The 13,930-nt window shown below is 31.2% G+C and overlaps 3 protein-coding genes across 8 annotated transcripts in view; 1 reads left to right on the forward strand and 2 right to left on the reverse strand.

Moving 5' to 3' along the window:
• The window catches only part of LOC135137142 (adenylate cyclase type 8-like), a 158,952-nt gene that overhangs the window by 56,706 nt on the left and 88,316 nt on the right, over positions 1-13,930 (forward strand). The window lies entirely within an intron of this gene.
• On the reverse strand, positions 1,103-5,165 carry LOC135136949 (uncharacterized). Of its 2 annotated transcripts, none has more exons than XM_064066447.1 (3): positions 3,837-5,165; positions 3,335-3,779; positions 1,103-3,267 (listed from the first exon to the last, which is right to left on the reverse strand). In XM_064066447.1, the coding sequence occupies exon 3, from the start codon at positions 3,235-3,237 to the stop codon at positions 1,606-1,608; it is 1,632 nt and encodes a 543-aa protein (XP_063922517.1). In that variant the 5' UTR covers positions 3,238-3,267; positions 3,335-3,779; positions 3,837-5,165; the 3' UTR covers positions 1,103-1,605. The 2 variants fall into 2 exon arrangements, with proteins under 2 accessions (XP_063922517.1, XP_063922515.1); XM_064066445.1 differs by having other exon boundaries at positions 3,832-5,165.
• Positions 7,921-10,208, reverse strand: LOC135136952 (uncharacterized). The gene has a single exon (XM_064066449.1). The coding sequence runs from the start codon at positions 10,194-10,196 to the stop codon at positions 8,727-8,729; it is 1,470 nt and encodes a 489-aa protein (XP_063922519.1). The 5' UTR covers positions 10,197-10,208; the 3' UTR covers positions 7,921-8,726.

A 13,930-nucleotide genomic window follows, 5' to 3' on the forward strand; every position in this document is an offset into this window, starting at 1 on the left:
ATCGAGAAATCAAAACTCCTGAATTTAAAAGATTGAAAAATCGGAACATGGAAAAATTGAAAAACCCAAAAGTAGAAAATCCAAAAATTGAAACATAGAGAAATTAAAAAACTGAGAGAAAAATCAGAGGATCGAGAAATCGAGGAGTAAAAAGCCGTGAAGAAAAGTTAAAAATTGAAAAATTGATAAATCGAGAAATTGAACAACCAAAACATCGAAACATTTGAATTCGATAAGTCGAGAAATCAAAAAATTTAAAAATCGGAAAATTGTAAAAAAGAAAAATTGGAAGAATCGAAAATTTAAAATTTCGGAAAATTGAAAAATTGAAATATAATAGAACTGAAACCTCGAGAAATCGAGAAACCTAGAATTTTAAAAAGTGAAAAATGAAAAGTTAAAAATTGAGAAATCGAAGTATAAAACAGTCGAAAAATTGAAAAATCCAAAATTTAACAAAAGATTCAAAATCCAAAAAGTAAAAAAAATTGAGGTATTTTAATAAGTTGGAGAAGTGAGAAATCGAAAAACTAAAAAGCAAAATCGAAAAATCGTGAGCTTAAAAAAATCGAAAAATTGAAAAATCAAAAAACCTGAAAAATCGAAAAATTGAAGAATTAAAAAAAATGAAACTTTGAGATATGGGAAATTAAAAAAAATAAAACACCGGAAAATTGAAAATCGAAAAATAAAAAATCGAGAAATCGAAAATTTCAAGAATGGAAAAATTGAAAAAACCCAGAATTGAAAATTTGAAATATTAAAAAATTCAGACAACTAAAGTTGAAAAATAGAGAAAAGCCGAAAAACCTCAATAGCGTATTTTTAAATCAGAAGTTCAGGACTATGCTACTTCTGAACATTTAAATAACATTTATTCGACAATTCGAATATCTACTATTGTAAAATTTGGAGATTACGTCATTTCATTTTTATGAGCGTTTTACCATGTGATAATACAATTTGAAATGTAAATTTTCTCATTTTGCAAAAACTGACGAAACAAAAAACAGAAAAATTGAAAAATTCAAGTCAAAAAGCTGAGGGAGTGTTATACAACAATCACAAACAACTTTTATAACTTTTAATAATATTAAATAAATGATACAAACAAAATAAGTCAGATTTATTTACCACACATAGAATTACAGTAATCATAAATATCCAAGATACATTCCTTCAGTCTGTTTCTATACAACTCAGATTTTTCACACATGACCGTCATAAACTCGGTGCGATCTCCAAAAAACATTTGGTTTAATGCTTCTTCATCGCTCACAAAGGCCGAAATTTCTTCGGGAGTGCACATGGTCTGCGTACATTCGTACGCCGCATGCATCAACATATGAGGCCTGATATAATTAAGACACTCCAGAAAATCCCCATACGAATAAAAATCCCCAACATCGACCCCATACGACTTCAGAATCCGCCCCAATTCATCGTAGTAAGTTCGAACGAGTTCATCTTCATACTTCAGTCTTGTGGAACGATGTGTGGTTAAATAAAGCACCGAAAGCAGATCATAAACAGGAGGACAATATCTAACAATTTGGAAATCAAACAAGACACATTTGGCAGCTTCGCCGTCTTCGTATTTGACCATCATGTTGCTGGTCCACAGATCTCCATGACACAACACGTTCCGAAAACGGTCCGAGGGTCTGGCCACTGTGTAGTACAACTCTCTGAATTTGGCCAAAGTGAGTCAAAGTTGCGTTGGTTTGTTGGGGTTTGGATGTCTGGTAAGAGTTTGACGGCGGCTAGGACTGCTTTGAGTCCAGTTGCTGACTGTCTGGCACCTCTGTGTTTCTCGTCCTCGAAGAACAGGGGTTCGGTGAAATATTCTTTGTAGGAGTTGTACAAAGAGTAGGGTTTTCCTTCATTTTGAGAGATTTTTTCTTCAAGAAGGAGAGAACAAGCGTGAAATTTGGCCAACGTTTTGACCAACAAAGTGAGCATGTTGAAATTTAGAGGTTCCATAGCGTCTAAATTTTGGTAGCCGAGAAGAGCCATGTCTTCAAAGAGCATGAACTCTTTGGGTCTGTAAAAGTAGCATGGTGGTATACAGTCGTTGATGATGTTGATTTCGTGGTTTAGCATTTGTGCGACTATTGTTTCATAGACGAAGAATTCTCTTGAAAAACTGTTAAGATCGTTGGCAATGTCCATAGAAATACCGAGTCTTGGGACTGATTTAATGAAGCAATTGACAGTCGTTTCGTCCAACTGAAGACGAATTTTGATCTGTAGTTTGTGGTATTGACCCAAAAATCCACTAACATCACTCAGCGGTGTCACTTTATAACACAGAAACTGGTAGTTGGTAGTTCTGATTTTATTTTTGACAATCACATAACAATCTTCTTTGGAAAGCAACGGATAAGCTAGACTTTCTTTCAATTCTTGTACACTAGTCGCGTTTTGGTGGTGAAGCGCAGCTTGTAATTTAACCACAGGTAGATAATAATGGGCACTTAATCGAAAATCGTCGACAGTGACGTCCAAGCCACCCTTCGTCGTTTCTTCTTTCAAACACTCATAGTAATAATCGAGCAAAGCCTGGAAGTGACTCTGCCTCAAATCTTCGCTCGTATTGAAGAAAATCAACTGAAGAACGTCGTAGATTGGAGGTACGCAGAAATTAGCTGTGAAGTTCAACAATCTACAATCAGTCACAGCCCCTTTGTTGTTTTTGAACATCAAGTTTCGATTAGTCAGGTTGCCGTGACACAGAGTTCGTTTGAATTTCGACTCGAGTTGTTTTTGGCGCAGATTTTTGATGGTTTTGGACACCTGGGCTTCATTTTCTAGCAGCGACGACAACAAACTTGTGACCGCGGGTGACGATAGATCAAAATTCGAGTGATCTAGCTCAGAGACGAAGTTTGATGCATGGAACGCCGCCAATGTTTTTAGAACGATTTGTAGCTCTTCGGTGTTCAGTAGGCGTCCACGGTTTTCAAAATTTTGCCCTAGATGTTCATAGACGGCTAGGTCGTCTTTTTTGAGGTAGAGTTTCGGGGAAAAATTTGTGTCCAAGGTTTGCGCTACGTTTGGACCCGTTTTGACAAAGAATGTCACACTTTTGGCTACTTGTTTCTCGTAGATGTTGATCTTGAGTTCGAAGTTTTCGCCCCCTAGTGGTTGTAGTTCGAAGTCGGAGACAATAACGTCGTCAGTGTCAAGGTGTTTTTTGACTATGAGGTCACACTCGTCGCGGGTTAGTGTGGTCATTTTTGACACAGTTTGGTTTTTAAAAAGTCACTGAAATAATTGGAAACTTGGTAAATAAATGAACCACAATGAACTGAGTTTGCGATAGATAAATTACCTTTGAGTGGCGATAACGGGGATCATGATAATAACACATGAATCAGTTGTTACTAGCCTAGAATTGTTGGAGTGTTAATTTGTGTGCATTAGCGGGTCCGCATTCCACGAACCACATCACTGATTAAAATGAGGTTTACTTTCACTTGGTTAGGTGCGAGTGGGTAGGCAACATTTACTACACGCTTGGTTTGAAGAGAATAAACACACAAAAATAACTATCCAAAATACACTCCTTCAATCTTGTCAACGGAGTACCCATGCGACTCCAAAACTCTCCCCAGTTGGTCTTAGTACCACGATCCGTCATTAAATGAAGCACAGAAAGTAGATCATAACTATATCTAAAGCAGAGAAATTTGGCATTATATCGTCGCCTGAGAACTTGTTTGATCCACAGACCGGAGCGCGCTCAAGCCAAAGTCGACTTTAAGCGTTTAGAATTTCTGCGGGAAATAGTTATATTAGATGCTTTTATTTACAAACATAATATCACACCTCACATGTTTCACTCGATTTTGACGTTCAACTATTTTTTCGTTTAACTAAGAATTAATTCTTTAATTGTGAATTGAACAATCGGATAATTGGAAAATCGAAAATTGAAAAGTTGAAAAACAGAAAGTTTATAAAACGAAAAATTGTAAAACCAAAAAGTAAAAAGTCGAGAAATCGAAAAATCCAAAAGTCGAAATACTAAAAAATCTCAAAACTTGAAAAATAGAAGAAACATTGAAGAATCGGAAAGCTAAAAACTTACAAAATTGGACGAGATATCCAAAAATTAGGAAATTAAAAAAAATGAAAAATCGAAAAGTCAAAAGCAAAGTTGAAAAATTGTAAATTTAATCGAAAAAATGAAGAACTGAACAGAAAAATTGAAATTTTGGAAAGTCCAGAAATGGGAAAATCAAAAAATAGACTAATTGAGAAATCGGATGATTATTGAATTAGTCTGACTTCAGAAACGCCAAAATTTAAAAATGTTGAACTAAAAAACCGAAAAATCTAAAAATCTAGAATTTAAAACACTGAAAAATAGGGAAATCATAAAAATAAAAATTCGAAAATATAAAATTCAACAAATCGGGAAATCAAAACTCGAAAATTTAAAGAAATTGGAAAATTGAAAAATCGGATAATTCAGAAATCGAAATATGGAAAAATTCAAAAACTGAGACACCGAGAAATCGAGAAATCGAGGAGTCGAAAAGTCGAGAAGTCGAAAAATCGAAAAATTGAGAAATCGAAATAGACCAAAATCCAAAAGTTAAAAATGGAAAAATTGATAAATTGAGAGATTAAGCAATCAAAACATCGAAACATCCGATTCTCCATAAATTGAGATTTCAAAAATTATGTTGAAAAACCCCAAAACTGAAAGAAATATCCAAAAATGTGAGAATTAAAAAAATTGGAAAACTGAGAAATCGGAAAACTAAAAAGCAAAGTCGAAAAGTTGTAAGCTAAAAAAATCAAAAAACCTGAAAAATCGAAAAATTGAAGAAATGAAAAAATCGAAACTTGGGGAAGTCGAGAAATGGGAAAATCAAAAAATAGACTAATTGATAATTGGGAGGACTGGAAATTCAGAAACGTCAAAATTTAAAAAATTAAAAAATATTAAAGAACTGAAAAATCGAAAAATCGAGAAATCGAAACTCGACAATTTAAAAAATTGGAAATTTCAAAAATCGATAATCCGAAAAATTAAAAATTGCAAAATCGACGAATCAAAAAATGGGAACATCGAGAAATTCAAAAACTGAGACATCGAGATATCGAAAAATCAAAAGATCGAGAGTCGAAAAGCCGAATAATTGGAAAACCGAAATAGGCCAAAATCGCGAAATCGAAAAGTTAAAGATGGAAAAATTGATAAATCGAGAGATTGAGCAATCAAAACATCGAAGCATGCGATTTTCGATAAATCGAGATCTTAATAAATTGAAAAAATTAAAATTTAAAAATTCGGAAAATTGAAAAATTAAAAAAATTAGAAGAACTGAAAACTCGAAGAATCTAAATTTTAAAAAACGAAAAATTCAAAATCGCAAAATCCAGAAGTCGAAAGAATCAAAATATTGGAAAATCCCAGAACTGAGAGAAATATCCAAAAATTGAGAAAATAAAAATTTGAAAAAATTGAGAATTCGAAAAACCAAAAAAGAAAGTCGAAAAATCGAAATATTGAAGAACTGAAAAGTCGGGAAATGGGAAAATTACAAATAGATTAATTGAGAAATCGGAACACTAAATATTTAGCAACGTCAGAATTTGAAAAATTGAAAAATAGAAGTACTGAAGAACTGGAAAATAAAAAAATCGAGAAATCAAAAAATTAAAATTCGAGAATCTAAAATTTAAAAATCGAAAAACTGAAAAATCGACAAATCGAAAAATCGAAACTCCAGAATTTAAAAAATTGAAAACTAGAAAAATCGGAACATCGAAAAATTCAAAAACAGAGACATCCAGAAATCGAAAAATCAGAGGATTGAGAAATCGAGGAGTCGAAAGCCGTGAAGAAAAGTTAAAAATTGAAAAATTGATAAATCGGGAAATTGGACAAACAAAACATCAAAATATCTGAATTCGATAAGTCGAAAAATCAAAAAATTGAAAAATTAAAAACTTTTAAAAAAGAAAAATTGAAATAATCGAAAATTTAAAAATTCGGAAAATTGAAAAATTGAAATATAGAACAACTGAAAACTGGACAAATCGAAAAACCTAGAATTTTAAAAAGTGAAAAATGAGAACATCGAAAAGTTGAAAAATTGAGAAACCGAAATAGGCCAAAATCGAAGAATCGAAACATCGAGAAGTCGACAAATCTAAAATTTAAAACATCGAACAATTAAAATATCGGAAAATTGAAAAATGGATCCAAATTTTTCCACGCATCGAAAAATCAAAAAACTGAAATTCGAAAATGTAAAATTTAAAAATCGAAAAACTGAAAAATCGACAAATCGAGAAATCGAATCTCCAGAATTTAAAAAATTGAAAAATTGAAAAACCAGAATATCGAAAAATTGGAAAGTCGAAAAACTGAAAAGCTCAAAAGTAAAAAATCGAAAAACCGAGAAATCCAAAAATCGAAACATCGAAAAATTCGAAAACTGAGACATCGAGAAATCGAAAAATCAGAGGATCGAGAAATCGAGGAGTGGAAAGCAGTGAAGAAAAGTTCGATAAGTGGAGAAATCAAAAAATTGAAAAATCGATAATTTCACAATTCGGAAAATTGAAAAATTGTAATATAGAACAACTGAAAACTTGAGAAATCGAAAAACTCAGAATTTTAAAAAGTGAAAAATGATAACATCGAGAAGTTGAAAGATTGAGAAATCGAAATATAAAACAGTGAAAAAATTGAAAAATCTAAAGTTTAACGAAACATTGAAAATCCAAAAAGTAAAATACCGAGAAATCAAAAAATCCAGGAGTCCAAAAATCGAAAAGTCGAAAAATCGAAATATTGAAAAATTCCAAAACTGAAAGAGATTTCCAAAAAATTGAGAATTTAAAAATTGGAAAAGTGAGAAATCGAAAATCTAAAAAGCAAAGTCGAAAAATGGTAAGCTAAAAAAATCGAAAAATTGAAAAATCGAATAATTGAAGAACTAAAAAATCTACAACTTATACCATTGAAAAATTGAAAAATCAACAAATCAAGAAATCGAAACTCGAAAATTTAAAAAATTGGAAAACTGAAAAATCGGGTAATTCAAAAATCGAAAGGCCGATAAATTAAAAATCGAAAAAACGACGAATCAAAAAAAATCGAAAAATTAAAAAACTAAGACATCGAGAAATCGAAAAATCAAAAGATCGAGAGATTGGGGAGTCTAAAAGTGAAGAAGTTGAAAAATCGAAAAATTGAGAAACCGAAATAGGCCAAAATCGATCTAAAATGGAAAAATTGATAAATCGAGAGACTGAACAATCAAAACATCGAGATCTCAAAAAATTGAAAAAACGAAAATTTAAAAATTCGGAAAATTTCAAAAATTAAAATATAGAAGAACTGAAAACCCGAAGAAATGAAAAATCTGGAGTTTAAAAAACAAAATACTGAAAGTCCAAAAAATAAAAAATCGAAAAATCCAGAAGTTGAAAAATCGAAAAGTCGGAGAATCACAATAGTGAAAGATATAAAAACTGAAAGAAATATCTAAAAATTTAGAATTTAAAAAATTCGAAAAGTGAAAAATCGAAAAACCATAAAAGTGAAATCGAAAAATGGAACAATTGAAGAACTGAGAAATCGAAACATTGAAAAGTTGACAATTGGAAAAATCAAAAATAGATTAATTGAGAAATCGAAAAATCTAAAATTTAAAAGATTGAACAATTAAAATATCGCAAAATTGAAAAATGGATCCGAATTTTTCCAAGCATCGAAAAATCAAAAAATTAAAATTCGAAAATGTAAAATTTAAAACTCGAAAAACTGAAAAATCGAGAAATCGAATCTCCAGAATTTAAAAAATTGAAAAATTGAAAAATCGGAACATCGAAAAACTGTAAAATCCAAGAATTGAAAAACCCAAAAGTAGAAAGTCGAAACACCGAGAAATCCAAAAATCGAAAAATCGAAAAATTCGAAAACTGAGACATCGAGAAATCGAAAAATCAGAGGATCGAGAAATCGAGGAGTGGAAAGTCGTGAAGAAAAGTTCGAGAAATCAAAAAATTGAAAAATCGAAAAATTTTCAAAAAGAAAAATTAGAAAAATCGATAATTCCAAAATTCGGAAAATTGAAAAATTGAAATATAGAACAACTGGAAACTTGAGAAATCGAAAAATTCAAAATTTTAAAAAGTGAAAAATGAAAACATCGAGAAGTTGAAAAATTGAGAAATCGAAGCATAAAACAGTGGAAAAATTGAAAAATCTAAAGTTTAGCAAAAAATTGAAAATCCAAAAAGTAAAAAATCCAGGAGTCCAAAAATCAAAAAGTCGAAAAATCGAAATATTGAAAAATCCCAAAACTGAAAGAGATATCCAAAAATTTGAAAATTTAAAAATTGGAAAAGTGATAAATCGAAAATCTAAAAAGCAAAGTCAAAAAATCGTAAGCTAAAAAAAATTGAAAAATTGAAAAATCCAAAAACCTGAAAAATAGAAAAATTGAAAAACTGAAAAAATCTAAACTTTGCGGTAGTCGAGTAATGGGAAAATAAAAAAGATTAGTTCAAAAATCGGAAAACTGAATATTTACAAATGTCAAAATTTGAAAAATAAAAAAATCGTAAAATAAAATGCATATCATTGAAAAATTGAGGTTGTGCTTTCTGAGGTACCTATACTTTCGGGGAAAAAATTGTGTCCAAGGTTTGCGCTACGTTTGGCCCAGTTTTGACAAAAAATGACACACTTTTGGCTATTTATTTTCCCCAAATTCGTCACTCAGTCGGTACCGGTGACCCAACTCCTCCGACATTTTTTCTTCGTAGACGAAAGCACTGGCGTGGAATTTTGCCACCTTCTTGACGATCAAGCAAAGAGTGTCGAAGTCGTGGGGGTCTAAAGCTGACGTGACTTGGTAGTCGAGGGCGTTCATGTCTTCGAAAACTAGAATGTCGTTGGGTCTATGAAAATAGCACGGTGGTAGACAATCGGTGATCATGTTGATCCCGAGTTGTTCGAATTTGGGGATCAAGGTGTTGTAGACGAAAGCTTCCTTGACGAAACTGTTGCTATCGGAGACGACGTTCTTGGCTGCGGTTGACTTTGGTACACGTTTGACGAAGCAGTTGATATCAGCTTGGTGACGAAGTTTGATTTGTAGACGATAGTAGTCACCTAGAAAAGCACTGATCGAATCTATGTGTGTTACCTTGAACGATAATAGATGGTAGATCGTGGTTTTTAGTTTCTTGGCAATTATGGCGTAACAGTCTTGTCTTGACAATAAAGAAGACGTTAGGTCTTCTTTTAGTTCGTCGGGTGATACTAGTTGGTTGATTTGGAGACACTGCAGCTTTATTAGCGGTAGGAACTGGTGGATTTGCGCTTGCCACTCTTCTATGGTGACAATATCGTCAATCTTGACACCATAGTTGTTCAATTCTACATTTAGGCAGTCGTAATAGTAAGCTAAAAACGAGTGATAATAGTGTTGGCGCTGATCTTCACCACAGTTGAAGAAAATCGTCTGTAGAACGTCGACGGCTGGGGGCGCGTATGCTATGGACTCGAAATCGATCAATTTGCAGTCTGTGGGGTCTTTGAACATGACGTTGTCGAAAGTGACGTTGCCGTGGCACAACGCTCGTCTGAAAATCGTCGACGATTGACGATCCTCTAGATTTTTGACCACTTCTGACGAACCTAGAAGCGACGATATTAGTTTAGTAACCTCGGGTTTTTGCAAGTCAACGCTAGATGATTTGAGTTTGTAATCTTGGTTTAATCTGTAGACTTTTTGCGTCTGTTTGGTTTTAATTTCTTCGTAGGCGAAGCTCCCGGCGTGCAATTTTGCCAAAACTTTTAACACGGTTTTGACATGATCTGGAGCAAACGAGCTTTCTGGGTTATAGTTTTTGAAACCTTGCCACGACAAATCTTCGAAGACGAAAAAATCCGACTTGGTAAAATAGAGCTGGGGGGTGATCTTCGTGTCAAAATTCGGTACCGTGGTGTTGAATTCGTCCACAATGTGGTTAATAGTCGCGGATTGGTGGCCCGATTTTGCGAAAAAGTTCAACGTTTTGTTTGCTGTGGCGATTTCGACTAGGAAATTTTGTTTTTGTAAATTCACTACACTATAATCAAGGGTTTTTGCCGTTTCGGTTTGTAGACATTTTCGGACGATTATATCGCAGTCTTCGATTGTTAGGAGATTACTCATTTTGCAAGATAAAGGTGACTGAGAAGTAGATACAATAGACACTATTTATATACCGGTGGTGTAATTTATGGCTCGACAAATACTTAGAAAAATTATTCAAATGATAAAAGTGTCAAATCTTTGCAAACACCCATTGTTCTGACGCTACTTTTGATAAATATTGCACAATTGACGTATGTACTTTTGGGATGTTGTATGATTTATTAGTCAGTGTACACAGAATTACAATAATCATAAATATCCAAAATACATTCTTTCACCCTATTTCTATACAAAGTGGATTTTCTACACATCGCAGTAATAAATTCGGTACGATCTTCGAAATAGACGTACCGACACTGCTCTTCGTTGTTCAAAAATTCTGCAATTTCTTCAGGTGTGCACATGGTAAGGACGCAATCTATAGCGGCTTGTAGTACCATTTGGGGCCTCATATATTTAATGCACCCTATGTAGTCCTCATATGGGTAAACCTTGTCAATTGAGTACCCATAAGACTTCAAAACTCTCCCCAGTTCGTCGTAGTAAATTTGAATCAAGTCGCCTTCATGTTGAAAAATAGAAGAAAAGTTGAAGATTCGGAAAACTGAAAAATCACAAAAATTGGGAGATTAAAAAAATTGAAAAATTGGGAAATCCAAAATTCAAAAAAGCAAAGTTGAAAAATTGCCTACTTAATCGGAAAATTGAAAAATCAAAAACCTGATAAATCGAAAAATTGGAGAATAGAAGAACTGAAATATTGAAACTTTGGGAAGTTCAGAAATTGGAATTTAAAAAAATACTAATTGAGAAATCGGAAGACTGAAAATTCAGAAACGTCAAAATTTTAAAAATTAAAAAATATTGAAGAACCGAAAAATCAAAAAATAAAAAATTTGAAACATGGAAAAATTTAAAAAAATATCGTAAAATGGAAAAATCAAAAAATCATAAAAATAAAAATTCGAAAATCTAAAATTTAAAGATCGAAACACTGAAAAACCAACAAATCGTGAAATGGAAACTCGAAATTTAAAAAAATTGAAAAATCTGAAATTTAAAACATTGAACAATTGAAATATCGCAGAATTGAAAAATGAATCAAAAAATCAAAAAATTAAAATTCGAAAATCAAAATTTTAAAAACCGAAAAACTGAAAAATCGACAAATCGAGGAATCGAAACTCCAGAATTTAAAAAATTGGGAAATTGAAAAATCGGAACATCGAAAAATTGGAAAGCCCATAAGTAAAAAATCGAAATACCGAGATATTCAAACGTCGAGAAGTCGAAAAATCAAAAAACTAAGAAATCAGAAGTTCAAAATGGAAGTTTAAAAGTGAAAGGAAATCGATGAATTGGAAAATTGAAAAAACGAAAATTCGAGAAATTGAACAATCAAAAGATCTAAACAGAAATTTTGATAAATCGAGAAATCGAAAACTGTAAAAAACGATAAATCAAAATTTTTGATGGTTGAACAAACAAAATATCGAATCATCTGAATTTGATAAATCGGACAATTAAAAAATTGAAAAATCGACAAATTTTAAAAAGGAAAATCGAATATTTGAAAATTGAAATATAGAGGAACTAAAAACTCGAGAAATCGAAAAACCTAGACTTTTAAAATATGAAAAATGGAAACATCCAACAGTTGAAAATTTGAGAAATCTGAAGTTTAACGAAAAATTGAAAATCCAAAAAGTAAAATATCGAGAAATAAAAAAATCCAGGAGTCCAAAAATCGAAAAATCGAAAAATCCAAATATTGAAAAATCTCAAAACTGAGAGAGATATCCAAAAAATTGAGAATTTAAAAATTGGAAAAGTGAGAAATCGAAAATCTAAAAAGCAAAGTCGAAAAATCGTAAGCTAAAAAAAATCGAAAAATTGAAAAATGAAAAAACCTGAAAAATTGAAAAATTGCAGAACTGAAAAAAATCGAAACTTTGGGAAATCGAGAAATGGGAAAATCAAAAAATAAACTAATTGACAAATCGGAAGACTGAAAATTCAGAAACGTCAAACTTTAAAAAATCGAGATCTCAAAAAATTGAAAAAACGAAAACTGAGAAATTCGGAAAATTGAAAAATTAAAATACAGGAAAACTGAAAACTCGAAAAATCGGAAAATCTAAAGTTTAAAAAACGAATAACTGAAAATCCAAAAAATAAAAAATCGAAAAATCCAGAAGTCCAAAAAATCAAAATATTGGAAAATCTCAAAACTGAAAGAAATATCCAAAAATTAAGAAATCAAAAAATTGGAAAATTGGGAAATCGGAAAACCAGAAAAGCAAAGTCGAAAAATTGAAGAACTGAAAAGTTGAGAAATGGGAAAATCAAAAATAGATTAATTGCGAAATCGGAAAACTGAATTCAACGTCAAAATTTAAAAATACTGAAGAACTGAAAATTCATAAAAATCGAGAAATCCAAAAAACTAAAATTTAAAACATTGAACAATTAAAATATCGCAAAATTGGAAAATGGATCCAAATTGTACAAAAAATCAAAAAATTTAAATTCGAAAATTTAAAATTTAAAAATCGAAAAACTGAAAAATCAACAAATCGAAACTCCAGAATTTAAAAAATTGAAAAATTGAAAAATCGGAACATCGAAAAATTCTGAGAAATACAAAAATCGAAACTTAGAAAAATTGAAAAACTCAGACATCGATAAACCGAAAAATCAAAGGATCGAGAAATCGAGGAGTGGAAAGCCGTGTAGAAAAGTTAAAAATTGAAAAATTGATAAATCGAGAAATTGAACAAACAAAGCATTGAAACATCTGAATTCGATAAATCGGGAAATATAGAAGAAAAGAAAACTCGAGAAATCGAAAAACCTAGAATTTGAAATATAGATATAATGAAAACATCGAAAAGTTGAAAAATTGAGAAATCGAAGTATAAAGCAGTGGACAAATTGAAACATATAAAATTTAACAAAAAATTGAAAGTCCAAAAAGTAAAAAATCGAGAAATCAAAAAATCCAGGACCCCAAGAATCCAAAAATCCCAAGACTCAGAGATATAAAAAAAATGAGAATTTAAAAATTGGAAAAGTAAAAAATCGAAAATCTAAAAAGCAAAGTCGAAAAATCGTAAGCTAAAAAAATCGAAAAATTAAAAAATCAGAAAACCTGAAAAATCGAAAAATTGGAGAACTGAAAAAAAATCGAAACTTTGGGAAGTCGAGCAACGGGAAAATCAAAAAATAGACTAATTGAGAAATCGGGAGATTGAAAATTCAGAAACGTCAAAATAAAAAAAAAATTAACATACTGAAGAAATGAAAAATCAGAAAATCTAAAATTTTAAACATGAAAAATTAAAATATCGTAAAATCAAAAAATAATAAAAATAGAAATTCGGAAATCTAAAATTTAAAAATCGAAAAACTGAAAAATCAACAAATGAAGAAATCGAAACTCGAATTTAAAAAAATCGGATAATTCAAAAATTGAAAAGCCGAAAAATTAAAAATCGAAAAACCGACAAATAGAAAAATCGGAACATCGAAAAATTCAAGAACTGAGACATCGAAAAATCGGAAAAACAAAAGATCGAGAGATCGAGGAGTCGAAAAGTCAAGAAGTCGAAAAATCGAAAAATTGAAATATTGAAAAATCGCAAAACTGAAAGAAATATCCACAAAAAATCAGAATTTAAAAAGTTGGAAAACGGAGAAATCGAAAAACTTAAAAGCAAAGTCGAAAAATCGTAAGTTTAAAAAAATCAAAT

This window comes from Zophobas morio, unplaced genomic scaffold, assembly GCF_036711695.1.
Source record: "Zophobas morio isolate AGI-343-1 ecotype UQ-CSIRO unplaced genomic scaffold, CSIRO_AGI_Zmor_V1 ptg000028l, whole genome shotgun sequence".
NCBI lineage: Eukaryota > Metazoa > Arthropoda > Insecta > Coleoptera > Tenebrionidae > Zophobas > Zophobas morio.

Excerpts from the sequence above, each read along its gene's own strand:
- LOC135136949 (XM_064066447.1), bottom strand. The coding sequence starts at position 3,237 with ATGACCACACTAACCCGCGACGAGTGTGACCTCATAGTCAAAAAACAC.
- LOC135136952 (XM_064066449.1), bottom strand. The coding sequence starts at position 10,196 with ATGAGTAATCTCCTAACAATCGAAGACTGCGATATAATCGTCCGAAAA.